General features: G+C 43.5%; 1 protein-coding gene across 3 annotated transcripts in view; it reads left to right on the forward strand.

Annotated features, from left to right (window-relative positions):
* The window catches only part of IFT74 (intraflagellar transport 74), a 70,764-nt gene that overhangs the window by 2,260 nt on the left and 53,318 nt on the right, over positions 1-15,186 (forward strand). For all 3 annotated transcript variants that reach the window (XM_050943114.1, XM_050943113.1, XM_050943115.1), the window contains exons 2-6: positions 7,195-7,338; positions 8,670-8,805; positions 12,073-12,121; positions 12,924-13,022; positions 13,215-13,275. In XM_050943114.1, coding sequence (XP_050799071.1) covers positions 7,219-7,338; positions 8,670-8,805; positions 12,073-12,121; positions 12,924-13,022; positions 13,215-13,275 — 465 coding nt within the window. In that variant the 5' untranslated portion in view covers positions 7,195-7,218. The remainder of the gene's footprint in view (positions 1-7,194; positions 7,339-8,669; positions 8,806-12,072; positions 12,122-12,923; positions 13,023-13,214; positions 13,276-15,186) is intronic.

A 15,186-nucleotide genomic window follows, 5' to 3' on the forward strand; every position in this document is an offset into this window, starting at 1 on the left:
CAGTGACTTTCCCTCTCAGACAGTTTCTTGCTGAGAAACACGACAGGATGGAAGTTGTGATCCGTTGCTTCCTGCATGAGAACTGCTCCTATACCACGCTTAGATGCATCCGTGGTTACTAGGAATGGCTTGTCAAAGTCCGGGGCCCTTAGCACAGGGTCAGACATGAGCGTTGCCTTAAGTTGCATAAAGGCCTTTTGACACTCATCAGTCCACTTAACTGCATTTGGCTGGGTCTTTATGGTCAGGTCGGTCAGTGGGGCAGCGATTTGGCTGTAGTGTGGTACAAATCGCCTGTAGTACCCGGCCAAGCCTAAGAAGGATTGAACCTGTTTCTTTGACTTTGGGACAGGCCACTTTTGGATAGCATCCACCTTGGCCTGTAGGGGGTTTATGGTTCCTCGACCCACCTGGTGCCCCAGGTAAGTCACTCTGTTCTGGCCTATTTGACACTTTTTGGCCTTAACAGTTAGTCCGGCCTGCCTGATGCGCTCAAAAACCTTTTCCAGGTGTAGTAGGTCTTCGGGCCAGGAGTCTGAAAAAATGGCCACATCATCGAGATAGGCAACTGCATATTCTCCCAGTTCTGCTAGTAGACCATCTACCAGCCTCTGGAAGGTGGCGGGTGCATTTCGAAGGCCGAAAGGAAGGACATTAAATTCATACACCCCCTGCATGGGTGACGAATGCTGACCTTTCCTTGGCAGGTTCATCTAGCGGTACTTGCCAGTACCCCTTGGTTAAGTCTATTGTAGAGATGAACTGGGTACGTCCCAACTTCTCCAATAGCTCATCGGTGCGTGGCATTGGATAGTTGTCCGGACGAGTTACCGCATTTAGCTTACGGTAGTCCACGCAAAAGCATATTTCCCCATCTGGTTTGGGTACCAGAACCACTGGAGATGCCCATGCACTGGTAGATGAGCGGATTATACCCATCTGTAGCATGTTCTGGATCTCCCGTTCTATAGCAGCTTGGGCATGAGGAGACACCCGGTAGGGTGGGATTCTAATGGGATGAGCATTACCTGTGTCAATGGAGTGGTATGCCCATTCAGTCTGTCCTGGGGTGGCTGAGAACAATGGGGCGAAGCTAGTGCACAGCTCCTTGATTTGTCGCCGCTGCAGACGTTCCAGGGTGGTTGAGAGGTTCACCTCTTCCACGCCACCGTCTTTTTTTCCCGTCGTAGTAGACACCGTCAGGCCACTCAGCATTATCTCCCTGGACTGTAAACTGACAAACCTGTAAGTCTCTGGAATAGAAAGGCTTGAGAGAATTAATATGGTATACTCTGGGCTTTAGTGAGGAATTGGGAAATGCTATGAGGTAGTTCACAGTTCCCAGACGCTCTTGGACCGTGAATGGCCCTTCCCATGATGCTTCCATCTTATGGGCCTGTTGTGCCTTCAAGACCATAACCTGGTCTCCTACCTTGAAGGAACGTTCTCTGGTATGTCTGTCATACCAGGCCTTTTGCTCTTCCTGAGCATCCTTTAGGTTCTCTTTAGCAAGGGCTAAAGAGTGTCGGAGGGTGTTTTGTAGGTTGCTTACAAAGTCCAGAACGTTAGTCCCTGGAGAAGGCGTAAACCCCTCCCATTGCTGCTTCACCAACTGTAATGGCCCCTTAACCTCGTGACCATACACAAGTTCAAACAGTGAAAACCCTAAACTGGGATGTGGTACAGCCCTGTAGGCAAACAGCAACTGCTGCAACACTAGGTCCCAATTATTGGAGTGTTCGTTGATGAATTTACGTATCATGGCCCCCAAAGTTCCATTAAACCTTTCCACCAGGCCATTGGTTTGATGGTGGTACGGGGTGGCAACCAAGTGGTTCACCCCATGAGTTTCCCACAGTTCTTTCATGGTCCCTGCCAGGAAATTAGATCCTGAATCTGTAAGGATGTCGGAGGGCCAACCTACCCTGGCAAAAATGTCTGCTAGGGCCAGGCACACAGTGTTAGCCCTGGTGTTGCCTAGAGCGACTGCTTCTGGCCATCGGGTAGCAAAGTCCACTAAAGTCAGTACGTACTGCTTTCCTCTGTGCGTCTTTTTTGGGAAAGGGCCCAGAATATCCACAGCTACTCGCTGAAATGGGACCTCAATTATGGGGAGTGGCTGGAGAGGGGCCTTGACCTGGTCTTGAGGCTTTCCCACTCTTTGGCATACCTCACAAGACCGGACATACTTGGCAACGTCCTTGCCCATCCCCTCCCAGTGGAAGGACTTCCCCAACCGGTCCTTGGTTCTGTTCACCCCAGCATGGCCACTGGGATGATCATGGGCTAAGCTTAAGAGCTTCCCCCGGTACTTAGTTGGAACCACTAACTGTTTTTGCGGCTGCCATTCTTCCCGGTGTCCACCAGAAAGAATCTCCTTGTATAAAAGTCCTTGGTCTATGTCAAACCGGGATCGATTAGAAGAGCTGAGAGGCGGTGGAGTGCTCCGTGCCGCCGCCCAAGCTTTCTGAAGGCTGTCATCTGCTTCCTCCACAGTCTGGAACTGTTCCCTTGAGGCTGGGGTTACCAGTTGTTCCTCAGACTGGGGACTTGGACTTGGTCCCTCTGGAAGCGATGTAGGTGATGGGGTTGTTTCCGTTGCTGGTGAACCGCTCTCCGCTGGTGCACCTGAGGGTATTTCAGGCTCTGGCTGAGCCTTTTGGGTATGGCTGACTGTTGCTTCTGCCAGTTCTGGCTCACTGGCACCCTCTGGCGTTGAGTTTGAAGATGTGGTTGCAATTGCTGGTGCTGGTTGCTGTTCCAGTTCCGGGCCTGGGACTGGAGGTGCTGTGGCTGTTTCAGTGGTTGGCATGGAATCCGGGTCCACTACCTCTGTCTGGGTCTCTGGTAACACAGATGGGGCGTCTGTGGAAAGGTTCAGGAACAGGAATGGGTCTGGAAGCTTGCCTGGTTTGGCTACGTGTAACCATTCCCACTCTCTTGGCCCACTTCACCTGGTTGGCCAAGTTTTCCCCCAGTAGCATGGGGATGGAATAATTGTCATACACTGCAAAAGTCCACATTCCTGACCAGCCTTTGTACTGGACAGGCAGTTCAGCTGTAGGCAAGTCTACAGCTTGTGACATGAAGGGGTAAATTGTCACTTGGGCCTTTGGGGTGAATTTGGGGTCTACGAAGGATTGGTGGATAGCTGACACTTGTGCCTCCGTGTCTCTCCACGCAGTAACCTTCTTTCCGCCCACTCTCAAATTTTCCCTTCGCTCCAAGGGTATTTGAGAGGCATCTGGGCCTGGGGATCTTTCGTGTGATGGTGGGGTAACGACTTGCACTCGGTTGGCATTCTTTGGGCAGTTGGCCTTGATATGTCCCAGTTCATTGCATTTAAAGCATCTTCCATCTGACTGGTCACTGGCTTGAGGTGGGTTACTGGCGACTGGTGAGGTGGAAGAATAGGGTGTCTGTGGCTTTACTTGGGTTGTATGTGGGGTTTTTGGCTGCCCTCGATTGTAGGGTTTATGGTCTGTGTGCCCTCTGGGGTATTCGTTCCCCTTGACAGTAGCTTTCTTGCTTTCTGCCACTTCCATCCCTCTGGCTCCAATCTCCCACGCCTCGGTGAGATTTTTGGGTTTTCCATCTTGTATGTACCGTGTTATGTCCTCAGGAACACCATCCAAGAACTGCTCCATTTGTATGAGGAGCTGCAGTTCGTCTATGGATTTAACATTGTGTCCTGATATCCAGGCCTCATAATTTTTCCCAACGTAGTAGGCGTGTTTGGGAAATGACACATCTGGTTTCCAGCCGCCACCTCTGCTAAAGGTCCACTGAGCTGTGGCCTCAATTCTACCATGTACTGGTCTTCAGGGATGCTGTACCCAAGACAGGCTCTTTCAAAATTTTCCAAGAAGGCCTCAGTGTCATCACCTGCCTTGTAGGTGGGAAATTTCTTGGGATGTGGAACCATAATTGGTGAAGGGTTGTTAGGATTGGCTGGAGCCTGTTGCTTAGCCTTTTCTAATTCCATGGCCTGTCGGTGGGTCTCCCTCTGGAGTTCTGTCTGTCTTCTGTAGGCTCTGTTGTCTCCTGGGGTCTGCCTAGCAACAGTGCTTTTTTTCCTTTTTTCCTCTAGCTAATCTTTTAAATGTAAAGTAAACGAGAAAAACCACTTTATTTGCATGTGTATTGTGCTGGTAATTTCCTCCTAATGGGAGTGCTATTGTCTGACAAAAGACCTGTTTGTCACAGCTTAATGGTTCCTTGCTTAATATGCAAGCCACAACTGCCAGAGAGAGCAGAGAAAAAAAAATTCTCTCTGGTTCTTTTTGAAACCAAACTGTTTCTCTCTGCTTAAAAGCCCCTAGCAGAGAAAAGAAAAATATAATATTCCTACTGGCTTCTGGATTCTATCTTTCCCACAACGCTGCACACCATGTCATAACATATTCCCAGATTTGGACCTTAGCGTCCAAAATATGTGTGTTAGCATGAAAACCTCCAAGCTTAGTTACCAGCTTGGACCTGGTGAAGCTGCCACCACCCAAAAAATTAGAGTGTTTTGGGGCTCTCTGGTCAGGTGTTTCAGGTTACTCCTTTCCAGGTGAAAGAGACATTAACCCTTAGCTATCTGTTTATGACACCTCCCTAGTGCCCCCATGCACCGCCTCCATCCTTAGTGCCTGCACCCGCAGCGCCGCCTCTAATGCCCAGTGCGCCACCCCCATCCCCAGTGCCCCTGCTCTGCCCCTATCCCCAGTGCCCACCTCTAGTGCCCGGTGTGCCGCCCCCAGTGCCCGCACCCCCCAGCGCCGCCCCTTGTGCCCCCATGCACCATCTCCATCGCTAGTGCCCGGTATGCCACCCTTGGAGCCCACACCCCCCAGCACCATCCCTAGTGCCTCAGCACTGCCCTAGTGCCCCCCATTCACCACTTCCATCCCTAGTGCCCCTGCGCCACCCTTAGTGTCCCACCCACCAGCTCCATCCCTAGCGCCCTCCAGCACTGCCTCCTAATATCTCACATCCACTAGTTCAATCCTTTGTGACCCTAGTGGGGCCTCCTAGTGTCCCTCAGCACTCCCTAATGCCCCCCTCCACTAGCTCCATCCCTAGTGCCCTCCAGCGCTGCCCCTAGTGCCCACACCCAACAGCTCCATTCCTAGTACCCCCAGCACTACCTGTAGAAGCCCCTGTCCCTAACCCCACTCTAGTAACTCCCATTGTCACCCCTGGTGCTCCCTAACAGTCTCCATAGCCCAACCACTTCTCAAACCCCTCCAGAGCCACCCCTAGTACTCCCCACAACTAGGGTTACCAATTTTGGTTGATAAGAATGGCCATACTGGGTCAAACCAAAGATCCATCAAGCCCAGTATCCTGTTCTCTGACAGTAGCAAATGATAAGTGCCCCAAGGGGAATGAACAGACAGGTTATCACCCAATCGCAGCTTCTGGCAAAGAGAGGCTAGGGGCACCATTCCTGCCCATCCTGGCTAATAGCCATTGATGCTTCTATCTTCCTTGAATCTGTCTAGTTCCCTTTTGAATCCCGTTATAGTATTGGCCTTCACAACTCTGGTAAGGAGTTCCAGAGGTTGACAGTGTGTTGCGTGAAAAAATACTTTCTTGTGTTTGTTTTAAACCTGCTGCCTATTAATTTCATTTGGTGGCCCCTTGTTCTTGTATTATGAGAATGGGTAAATAACACTTCCTTATTTACTTTTTCTATACCATTCATGATTTTATAGACCTCTATCATATCCCCCCTTAATCACCTCTTTGCCAGGCAGAAAAGTCCCAGTCTGATTAATCTTTCCTCATATGGAAGCCAGCCTATACCCCTGATAATTTTTGTTACCCTTTTCTGAACCTTTTCCAATTCTAATATATCTTTTTTGAGATGGACGACCACATCTGCACACAGTATTCAAGGTGTGGGCATACCATGGAGTTATATAGAGGGAATATCATATTTTCTGTCTTATTATCCATCCCATTCTTTATGATTCCCAACATTCTGTTCCCTTTTTTGACTGCCACGGCACATTGAGTGGATGATTTCAGAGAACTGTCCACAATGACTCCAAGATGTCTTTCTTGAATGGTAACAGCTAACTTAGACCCCATCGTTCTTGGATGTATTCCTGGAGATTTCATCACATGACATGATCTTTAATTAAAGATTAATCTTTAATTCCTGGAGACTCCAGACAAATCCTGAAGGGTGGGCAACCCTATTCTCACCCCTGTGTCACTCCTAGTACTCCTTAACAATCCCCACTGACCCTCATGCCACCCCAGTACCCCAAAGTTCCCAGCACTATCCCAGTACCCCTTTGAATTCTCCCCACACTCCCAGTACCAGCCCATATTCTCCCCACAGCCCTAGTACCTCATCTTTCCCAGTGCCACCCCAGTATCATCTAACAGTTCCCATAGCCCAGGGATCAGCAACCTTTGGCATGTGGCCCTGGCCAGTTTGTTTATCTGCCGCGTCCGCAGGTTTGGCCGATTGTGGCTCCCACTGGCTGCAGTTCGCCGCTTCAGGCCAATGTGTGTGGCGGGAGGTGGCGGCCAGCACATCCCTCAACGTATGCTGCTTCCCAGAGCCCCCATTGGCCTGGGTCGGTGAACCGCGGCCAGTGGGAGCTGCAATCGGCCCAACCTACGGACATGGCAGTTAAAGAAACCCTGGCAGGCCCCGTGCCAAAGGTTGCTGATCCCTGTCATAGCCCATCCACACTTGTATCCACCACAGCCCCCAGTGCCAGTCTGTATTGCCCCACATACCGCAGTGCCACCTGTAAATCCCCCCTCAACACTAGCACCCAATACCCCCATCCTTCCTGTGTCACCCTGGCTACCCACCCATCCTCCTAATAGCCCCACTGTAATCCACACGACCTACAGTGCCACCCCTTATACTTCCCTCTGCTCCCTGTATTCCCCGACATTCCCTGTGCTGCACCTTATACTCCCCACCCACTCAAGTATTTCTAGTATTCCCACAGTACTCCCTTATACCCAGTACTCCCCCCAGCATCACCCATTATTTATACTCCCTGTATACCCTAGTACCACCTTACATCCGCTACACGTTCCTCACACCCCTCAACTGTCCAACACCCTCCATTCCTCTCCCAACACACAACAGGCTTCCTTAGTAATGTAAAGGATCCTTACTAATAAAGGATCAGTTCTAATTAAAGGACATGAGCATCATATGTTTCTTTCCAGAGAGAAGTGTAAAATAAATAGAAAATGGCAAGCAATCACAAGCCACCTACAGCACGTCCTACTTCAAGAGGAGGAGTTGGGCTCACAGCCAGGCCTTCTTCATCCTTGTTACGGACGCCATCAGCAGCCAGAATGGGAACAGGGGTGTGTTAAAGTGATTTAATATGTTTGGTTTGAAGGTTTAGATTTTATCCTGATTTTTCTCTCCTGAAGACTTGTGTGCTAGCAGTAATTGTAATTGAAGGTAGCAGTTTGTATTCTTTTTTGGTATTTCATATTTCTTTCTTCATTCCAAGAAGATTTGTCTGTATTATGTTAAAGAAGGTGGGTTGGAAGCTGTTATTGCCATATATTGGATGAAATATATCTTTTAGAGTCACAAGTAGAAAAAGCAAAAATATCTGGTTTGTTAGAGAGGTGTCAAGTCACCCTTCATCAGTTGCCTTCCCCTATGATTTTGTTCATGTCATGGGAGTAATTTACACTGGGTCTTCAGATTGCCTCTGGTCCTTTTATTCTGGTATGGCCTGCAAAGGCCAAGTAAAGGTCAAGACCACAGTACTTAAAAGATTACTGGATCTACAAGCTTAGTGCATCCCACATCTGGTATCCTCAAAGGAGCAAAATGCATTTTGCAGAAGTCCTAAGGCATCTGCTGATGCACTTTGGGACTAGAATAAACAGGTTTGGACTTTCGCTTTCACAGTTCAATCCATGGTTAGAAAGACTTGGCTCTTCCCTAACAGTCTGTCCTCTCCAACCAAACTAGAGACATTTGTTTGGAAGAGCAACGAATTATTCTTCTTTAATTTATGCACTTTTTGGTAGCCAGTAGGCTAGTTTTAGCCTACACCTCTGTTGAAATAGGAAATTTTAATAAAGAGTAGCCGATTTCAATAAAGGGAAGCATTATATGTGAGGCCTGAGAATGAGACTAGTATGTTTTTCTCCACACATAAGTAGAAACCTGAGCTTTATGGAGATTTTGGACAGGAAAATCAATCGTGCTATACCTGACCATTAAAATAACAGTCTCACTGAATCGATTTTTTTAAATCTAATGTGGGGGAGCGGGGAGGGGTGTTATTGGAACTAACTGCCAAAGGATAACCACACAACATGATAAACAGAACAGTGGGAATTCAATTTACATTACCATTTGGGCAGAGGTCAAACCTGAGGGAGAAAAAGAACATGGAGAATGCAAATAAAATAGCCTTGAGTCTCAAAAACAAGTATAAAGATATGTCTGTGCTAGAGGTTTTGATTTGATAGTATAGTATTTAGATTTACTTCTAACATTTTTGGTATAAATTATCACCTGCAAGAAAAATACTGCTAAAGATCTAATGTACTAAGTAAAATACGTAGGTTAGTTTCTAATTTTTAGAACAGTCCAGACAAGCTTTTAAATGTTCCTATTAACAACCACATAAATATAACAACTGGTTTATTATTCTGTTGTCTTTGTCTAGATTCCTCCTGGTACATCGAGGCCTGGTACTCGTGGTGGTCTCCTAGGTACTGGAGGGGTGTTGTCATCTCAAATTAAAGTTGCAGACCGTCCAGTGACACAACAAGGGTTAAGTGGAATGAAAACTGGAGTGAAAGGTATTTTAATATATGAAGAATTCTTATCTTAGTACAGGAAAGTGTTTTAACACTGTCAATGAAGCAATACAATTTGGGGAAACTGGACGGCAGAGGATCTTTTATGGCTCGAGTGCCTCTAGTTTGGGACAGAAACTTGAAATTTGGCAATGAGATAGTCACTAGGTCAGACATGTGCCTTTTCGAGGTCCTTGGGCAGATTTGGCAGAATGTATAGGGATTTAAAAATATGGCTTGCACATATTTGAATAACGGCCTTACTATATTCTGTTCATATTAAGCAAGCGTAAGGCTGGATGTGTATGGAATTTTAGCCTTTTCTCAATGCATAGAAAGTTTGATGTTCATGTGGAATTTGGAGCTTTGCCTTATCTATATGATCTACTAATGTGCTTATTGAATGAGGCAAGGGGGCAAATGAACCAGCCTCCAGAGTACACATCTTGTGCAAGACAGAGGGTCTTACAAATGTCTAGAAAATAGTTCCATGTTATTGAATGTCTGTGTTTTATCGGTTTTTCTCTTAGCATAGTTTCCATTTGGAATATCTGTAGGTTTTTAGAAAGAAAATTAAGGCTGCAAAGTGAAGCACTCAAACGTCTGCTTCTTGTGCTAATGCTTTATGATATGCTTTAATTATGCAAACGTGCCTTTTGTGTATTGAATGAGGCAGGGTTACATAGTGAATGAATGAGTTATCATGTGATTCCATCTCTCTTTTTAGGAGAAATTCTTTTTTCTGTTACCACAGTGAAAATTCAGAGTGACTCATTAAATAGACATACTCTGAATTTACATTGCTGTAATTGAGAACAAATGTTGGCCCTCAGGGTACAGGATGAATGGCATATAGTGATTATAGCCCTGGTCTAAGGACTAAGAAAATATATTGTATCTTGAGTTTGATTATATTTCCTTATTTACAACCGGAGAAAGAATTAGTTGATAAAGATCCTAACACCTTTAACACCAAAGGAAAAATTCTGATAGCAAAGTTAAAAGTTTCTTATCTGTGTATAAGTAGATTTTACAAGTTCAGAGAAAATATGTATCTTTAAAACAATCTTTAAAATCTCTTTTATAACTTCAGGTTATTCTTATGATTCTTTATGAATCATAACAATAAGAGTTCCCCGAATTTGTGAAGCCTCAGAATAAGGGACACAGGGCAACAATTTAAATAGGAATCCTAAAGCATTTCAAAACATACAGAAGTGAGTCAATCTAACCCAAATATTTGTGTAAGACTAATGCAAATTCGTTAGATGATTTGGCGTCTTCAGTGTTTTCTGTTAGTTTTAATATTCTAAAATTTCAGGATTTCATATTATTCTTTATAGTTTCCATTTTATGATTCCATAGATTATGTATAAAAAGGAACTCCAGTAAGAGACTTTATACTTTCATCCTGATCTTGCAAAATGTTAATTTTATTCTCCAGTTATTTTGTAGAGTGTTCTGCATTATCTACCCTCTTTTCTAATACCCCAATTTTAGAATGCACTAAGTCACCACTAGCATCAAATGAGTCACATTTTGACTCGAGGACATGGATCACGGAAAGCGTGGAAGTTAGTGAGGTATCTGAAATTTTTTTCAAAGAAGAGTAATAGGGAGATTTTTTTTCCTCTCAGCTGAACAAATTGTGATGTAAGGACCTATAGCTAATAATGATTAGGGAGGGGAGAGGCAGACTAATGAGTCCGTCCTTCTACTATCTTTGCTTTTAGAAATCTCAGAAGTAGCAGACTTCTCTATGCCTGAACACTACTTACAGTATTCACATTCTAGGGCGACATTTGAAAAAATTAATATTAAAAGAAGGCATAGATTGAGTCTCCTTCCAGCACTGCAGAACAATATTTAAATACTTTACTATACAACAAATCTGTATACAGTTGTAATCGCATTGATCTCGCCCACAATTGGACTATGGTTTGAAGTCAGAAATACAGCTCCAGGGCAAGGGGACTTTAGATGTCCTTCGAGGTAGTGGGTTACAACTGGAACTGTTGCTTTTATTCTAGGGTGTTCAGTTTAGGTCTCAAAATTCCTATCAAGACTGTCCTCTCAAAGACTCCAATTTAGCTATGCCCACCAAGCATTGGGAATAGCTGAGGGACAAGATGAGGGTGAATAGGAACTATTTGCAACTCATCATACCTAAGGCTGGTTCTATACCAGCCCAGATCCCAGCATTGTTTAGAGGTCCTGTGTCATGTGGCTATGGCTCCAAGGAGGTTGTCACAGCAACCAATGATTTCTGGGGCACAGCAGTGCTCTGACCATGTTACCAAAATATCCGCTATGTTGGGGGTGGCTTAGAGTTGGTGAAAGCCCGATTGGCTGGATCAGCTGTCTGTACAGTCCATTTGCTGTTGGAATGGCACAAAGGGGCCATATTGTAGAAGAAAATCTATCTTAGAATCATCACTGAGCAGGTGAAAAGAAAGGGCAGGTAAATAGCAGCTAGATTTACAGTAGACTGTCACCTCGAGAGAGCCCGCTGATTCATATGTCACTTCTTTGTGCTGTGCGGAGAATCTGTTTTTTTTTTTGTGTGTTGTGATGTTTAACCTGTGGAACTGGGAGAGAACATGTGATGCACCTCAAGGTGATTTCAGCTTTATACAAAGAGTGAAAAGAGATACAGCTCAGGGCAGGGAGAGCCTGTGTTTTTAAAGGACTCATTCAGCCTGATGGCATGGCTGGGCTGGTACAAACTACAAGAAAAGTCAGTCAGAACTTGGGAGGCTGGAGCAGCATAAAGGAACCAAATCTAAAGGATAGAGGAGACTAGAACAGCATTGGAGCTGAACATGAAATTCTAAGCTTAGCTGAGGTGGAGAGTGTAAGGAATCAAGGTGGGGTTGACACTCTATCGCTGAATTAAGTGTTCCTATGATGCTTTTTAACTTGTATGTCTTTATTTTTAATATGTGCTTGGTTTTTGTAGAGAACACACATATTAGGGAAAGTTATAGCAAGTTTTCCTTAAATCCTCCATATCTTTTTAGGATGAGGTCACCCTCGTGCAAGGTTCATCTCAGAAATTTTCAGTTGCTTAAGTAATCTAAATCCTCACCAAAGCCTAACATGCATCTCGGATTTCATCTGTATTGATTGAATAAAGGCTGTATGAGGACATTCTGAAGGTGCTGGTTCTCTGTTTGGAGTATAACTTCAACTCGTCATTTGTGAACTTAATTTGTGTCTAATTAAAACTCATTCTTTTCTAATAAAATGTTTCTTGTTCTCTTTTGTTAGGTCCTCAGAGACAGATTATGGATAAATCCTATTATCTTGGACTGCTTAGGTATGTTAGTGACAACACTTTTTCAAGCTGTAGCATAGTTAATGTCTTCTCCCTCCCCCCACCCATATCAAGGAATGAAATACAGCAGCATAAATGGATTAGGTTGGTTGTTCACTTACGATGAAATTCTCCCCATTATAAGACTTCCCGGGATGAGGAGTGCCTTTGTAGCTCCTCTATCCTGGGGTACTTTTCACCCTTAATTCGAAGAATAAATTTGCTAAATTAACATATTTTTTATTATTGCCCTAAATATCTTATAAAGCACTTTGTCATTTTCAGTCAAATTTCTGTGTTGGATGGGCACTCCTAAATCATATCCTCTTACATATAGAGGGTACCCATGTTGTGAAACTGTTGTGGGATAGGCTTACCAGATGTCCCCATTTTATAGGGACAGTCCCAATTTTGGGGTCTTTTTCTTATATAGGCTCCTATTACCCTCCACCCGCTGTCCCAATTTTTCACATTTGCTGTCTGATCACCCTGTGTGGGATTGTTCTACTGGAACAACTGAACAATTCTACTTTACAGTTACACCAAAAGGGAGAAAATACTCTTAATTTAAATAAAATGAACTTTTTATGCTATCCTCCTGCTTTATAACTGTTTAAGAGTTTATCCAAGGTAGAACCCTCTTTTTTTATTTCTTTAGCTGATCCTAGAGCTGTTTGAGATAACCTGTAATACAAGAGAGATGCCTTGAATACATACATTTATAATATAGTATTAGTTTTGTCCTACAGTATTTTAGTTGTACATTTTAAACATACAAGTAACTTTTTGTGTTTCTTTTCTATAGAAGCAAAATAAGTGAACTCACAACAGAAATAAATAAGCTTCAGAAAGAAATAGAAATGTATAACCAGGAGAATTCTGTCTATCTGTCATATGAAAAGAGGTGAGTCATGTTGCGGTTAATGCAACGTTAGCATAGCCAAGTGCCTTGTCAGGACCTTGTCTTTTGTTATATCAGATTTGAATATCTGTACTGTGCAACCTACAGAACTATAAAAATGGATACTTGTTCTGATTTTGTTTTGTTGTAAAAAACACTTAATCTCATAAACTTGAATTTTTGTTCTTTATCTAGGGCAGAGACTTTAGCTGGTGAAATCAAAGAATTTCAGGGTCAACTAGCGGACTACAATATGGTATGCTATGGTTAACTGTTTCACACTGGATTTTTCCCCCCATTGCTTTTGCATGGTGAACATACTGGTTTTAACCTTCAGTATTTTGTTGTATGACATTTCTCCATTAGAATGATTTACTGCTTAACACTGCTTTAATTCACTTATTAAAAAGGAAACAAATGCTTGCCTTGTTGTCTCATAAGGATATTTACGCCCACACATACATTTTAGTGTTTTTATGATTAGACGCAACTTCCTCTTACAATGTCAGGATTTGATGTTTATTACACTATGTCATTGGAAAAAATAATTTCCCTTGGCTTTTCAGTGAAGTCTCTGATTACTTGATCAATGACCCCGATGATAATTTGGGAGTTGTTAATATATGATCATAAGTACAACCATACTGAATCAGACCGATTATCCATCTAGCCCAATATCCTGTCTTCAGACAGGGGCCAGTGCCACATGCTTCAGAAGGAATGATCAGAACTGGGTACTTTTGAGTGATCCAGTCCCTGTCATCTAGTCCCAGCTTCTGACATTTGGAGATTTATGGACACCTGGAGCATGGGGTTCTGTCCATCACTATCTTGGCTAATAGCCATTAATGAACCTATCCTCCATTATCTATTATTTTTGAACCCAGAAGTCTTCACAATATCTCCTGGCAACAGGTTTCACGGGTTGACTGTATTGTTTGAAGAAATACTTCCTTTTGTTTGTTTTAAACCTGCTGCCTATTAATTTTATTTGGTGACCCCTAGTTCTTGTGTAATGTGAAGGAGTAAATAACACTTCCCTACTCACTTTCTCCACACTATTCATGATTTTTTAGACATCTCTCATATCTCCCCCTTAGTCATCTCTTTTCTAAGTTTAACAGTCCCAGTCTTTTTAATCTCTCCTCATATGGAAGCTGTTCTATACCTCTCATCGTTTTTGTTGACCTTCTGTGTTCTTTTCCAATTCTAATATCTCTTTTATAAGATGGAGTGACCAGAACTACACACAATATTTAATATGTGGGAATACCATGGATTTATATAGTCTCATTATGATATTTTCTGTCTTATTATCTATCCCTTTCCTAATGAGTCCTAACATTCTGTTAGCTTTTTTTTTACTGCTGCTGCACATTAAGCACATGTTTTCAGACAACTGTTCGTGATGACCCAAGATCTCTTTCTTGAGTGGTAACAGCTACTTTAGATCCCCTAATTTTGTATGTATAGTTGGGATTATGTTTTCCAATGTGTATTACTTAGCATTTATCAACAATGAATTTCATCTGCCGTTTTGTTGCCCAGTCATTCAGTTTTGTAAGATCCCTTCGTAACTCTTCGCAGTCTGATTTGGACTTAACTATCTTGAGTAATTTTGTATCATCTGTATATTGTGCCATCTCATTGTTCACCCCCTTTTCCAGATTATTTATGAATATATTGAACAGCACTGGTCCTGATACAGATCATTAGGGGACCCCGCTGTTTACCCTTTTCCATTGTGATAACTAACCATTTATTTGACCCTTTGTTTCCTGACTTTTAATTAGCTACTGATCCACAAGAAGACCTTTCTTATCCTATGCTTGCTTATTTTGCTTAAGAGCCTTTGGTGAGGAAGCTTGTTAAAGGCTTTCTGAAAGTCCTGTTACACCCTTGTCCACATTCTTGTTGACACCCTTAAGAGTTCTATTAGATTTGTGAGACAGGATTTCTCTTTCCAAAAGCCATGTTGGTTCTTCCCCAACATATCATGCTTCTTTTTGAATCTGATAATTCTGAACTTTCATGTAGTTTCAACCAATTTGCCTTTTGCTGCAGTTAGGTTTACTGGCCTGTAATTGTCAGGATCACCTCTGGAGCCTTTTTTAAAAATTGGCATTACGTTAGCTATTCTTCAGTCATCTGATTAGAGACTGATTTA

This window comes from Gopherus flavomarginatus, chromosome 3, assembly GCF_025201925.1.
Source record: "Gopherus flavomarginatus isolate rGopFla2 chromosome 3, rGopFla2.mat.asm, whole genome shotgun sequence".
Classification (NCBI taxonomy): Eukaryota; Metazoa; Chordata; order Testudines; family Testudinidae; genus Gopherus; species Gopherus flavomarginatus.